The sequence below is a fragment of the Palaemon carinicauda genome, chromosome 25 (genome assembly GCF_036898095.1).
Source record: "Palaemon carinicauda isolate YSFRI2023 chromosome 25, ASM3689809v2, whole genome shotgun sequence".
NCBI classification, from domain to species: Eukaryota; Metazoa; Arthropoda; class Malacostraca; order Decapoda; family Palaemonidae; genus Palaemon; species Palaemon carinicauda.
The window spans coordinates 81,678,072-81,680,571 of NC_090749.1; the positions used below are offsets into that span (position 1 = coordinate 81,678,072).

Genomic DNA, 2,500 nt, shown 5'->3' on the forward strand with positions numbered 1-2,500 from the left:
ACCCCCAAGTCTTACATTTCCTAAGACTTTTAAGACCCCTACTTGAGTAATTCTCTCTCTCTCTCTCTCTCTCTCTCTCTCTCTCTCTCTCTCTCTCTCTCTCTCTCTGTATATATATATATATATATATATATATATATATATATATATATATATATATATATATATATATATATATATATATATATATATATATATATATATCATTGCTGATAATAAACTTCTATCATGTAAAAACAACAAATGGATAAAAAAATATTTAAAACTTTTAAAATTGAAATTATCTTTTTTCTTTTTTCTTAAAAATCTCTGTCCATTGTTACAAGCAAAACTCGACCCAACCGATTCGTTGCTTTGTCCAAATTTTCAACCAGGTCCTGATATTGGCAGCTCCACACTCTCTGTTCTATTCTTTTAGACAATATTGATGAAAATTTCTTAATAAAACAAAATAGAGTTTATCTTCGAAATCATATTTATTTCTTAGTTTACTTGGAAGGTTTTTTATTTGGTATATTATAATATTTTCCCCTGATAGATAATTGTATTTAATTGTAATTTAATCAATGATTAATATTTTCCTAAATTATATTATAAAGATTTTTAGCAGATTACTACGACGCTACTCCTCTTTCAATAAAATAACATTTGATATAAAGTTGATAATGTCTACTTTTTATTACTTTCTCTCTCTCTCTCTCTCTCTCTCTCTCTCTCTCTCTCTCTCTCTCTCTCTCTCTCTCTCTCTCTCTCTCTCTCTCTCTCTTTTTTTTTTACACACACACACACATACACACACACACACACACACACATATATATATATATATATATATATATATATATATATATATATATATATATATATATATATACATATATATAGATACATATATATATATATATATATATATATATATATATATATATATATATATATATATATATATATATATATATGTATATATTTATTCAATTTCTAAATTAAGTTCACCACAACTTCGAAGTCTATTGATTCTTTCCCCAATGGCCTTGAATTTGCTAATTCAATCAAATTCGTGGTAAAGTAAATTTTATTTAATAAACCACAACATATTCTCGTCTATTCGATCTTTTAGTTTTTTTAGAAAGAATTTGAGTTTTCAACTTCTCTTGTTTTTAGGTAACGAAACAACTTGAATAGAAAAATTTACTTTCTACTCGTTACAAGAAGCACACATATACATATATACACACACAATGATAAGAACATCCCCCAAAACAACCACAGGTTAGATATAAAGTTTCACAACAACAAAATATTCTATTGTAAATGACTATAGTTATAATGTTTACTTTATTCTTCTTAGATAGACACTATTAGGGTTTATATTCTTTCTTTTTATATAATTTATATAAGGTTTCAAATATCCAGTTCAATTTCATTGATATGTTTGTCAAATCTTTCAATTTAATGAAGAGTATTTTAATCCTTATTTGTCACCAGGGTACTTCTATCAAATGTGGAAAGAAGAAGTCATTTGAAAAACTTCCTCTTTATAAAAAGTACAAATCTTATGTTAACTGTAGAAATTGGTATTGTACCCTATGGTGGTCCCCGTGAATCTTCTCATATTAAATACTATTTTCTTTTATTGATGTTGTTATTAGAAGTTTTTACTACCAGTGACTAGCAGAGAGGAAAAATTAACAATTAAAATAGTTACTTGTTATGTTTCTGCATCAATGATGATGTTTCAAGTACATCTTAATAAATGATATGTTTGATTGATATCATTTGATAACATAAACATTATTGTGAGATTACACTAATAACTAATTATTAAAATAAATATTTAATGAGTTGGATAGTTTTCTGAAAACCAGGATGGACCATTATTTTTTGACTATCATGAAGTGAGTGTTTTATTATAAAGAAAAGTTTTATTAATTGGCTTTTGTTAAGTATAACTTAGAAGACGAAATGGTAATCTTAGAGGTCAATATTGAGACCAGATTAAAATTAATCATATGAATGATTGGCCCAATATTGTAGAGTATATCTAACATTGTTTTTAAATGAGTGATACTTTGTTTGAGTATATTACAATGACATACACATTAACTATTCCCTAATATGCATCGTAGAAGCATTACTCAACAAATAATTTGGAATTAGTTGTCCATCCTTCGGAGAATAACTTGTAATTGTTTGGCCTACGTTGGGTGAATAATTTTGGACGAGTTGATTCTCTTTTATTGAATACGTAGAGACGAGTTGACCATCGACTGGTGAATATGTAGAGACAAGATGACCATCATTCGGAGATGTGTAGGAAGCCACAGGCTGCTTGAGCATTGTAACTGTTAATATATTTTCTTTTGGTTCGGGTAGCGTTTGCATATTCGTAATGGTGCCTTGCGTATCTGGAGAGATCCTATTGGTTGTTACGCCAGTCGTATCGTGTATGGTTTGTACACTGCTAATGTAGTCTGGCGGCCAGTCGTGCTGGGCCTCCTCT

At 28.1% G+C, this 2,500-nt stretch overlaps 1 protein-coding gene across 1 annotated transcript in view; it reads right to left on the reverse strand.

The window, feature by feature from the left end:
* The window catches only part of LOC137619108 (neuroligin-4, X-linked-like), a 46,295-nt gene that overhangs the window by 10,432 nt on the left and 33,363 nt on the right, over positions 1-2,500 (reverse strand). Inside the window, 1 exon segment of the mRNA XM_068349297.1 lies at positions 2,200-2,500. This exon segment is cut by the window's right edge and continues 592 nt beyond it. Coding sequence (XP_068205398.1) covers positions 2,200-2,500 — 301 coding nt within the window.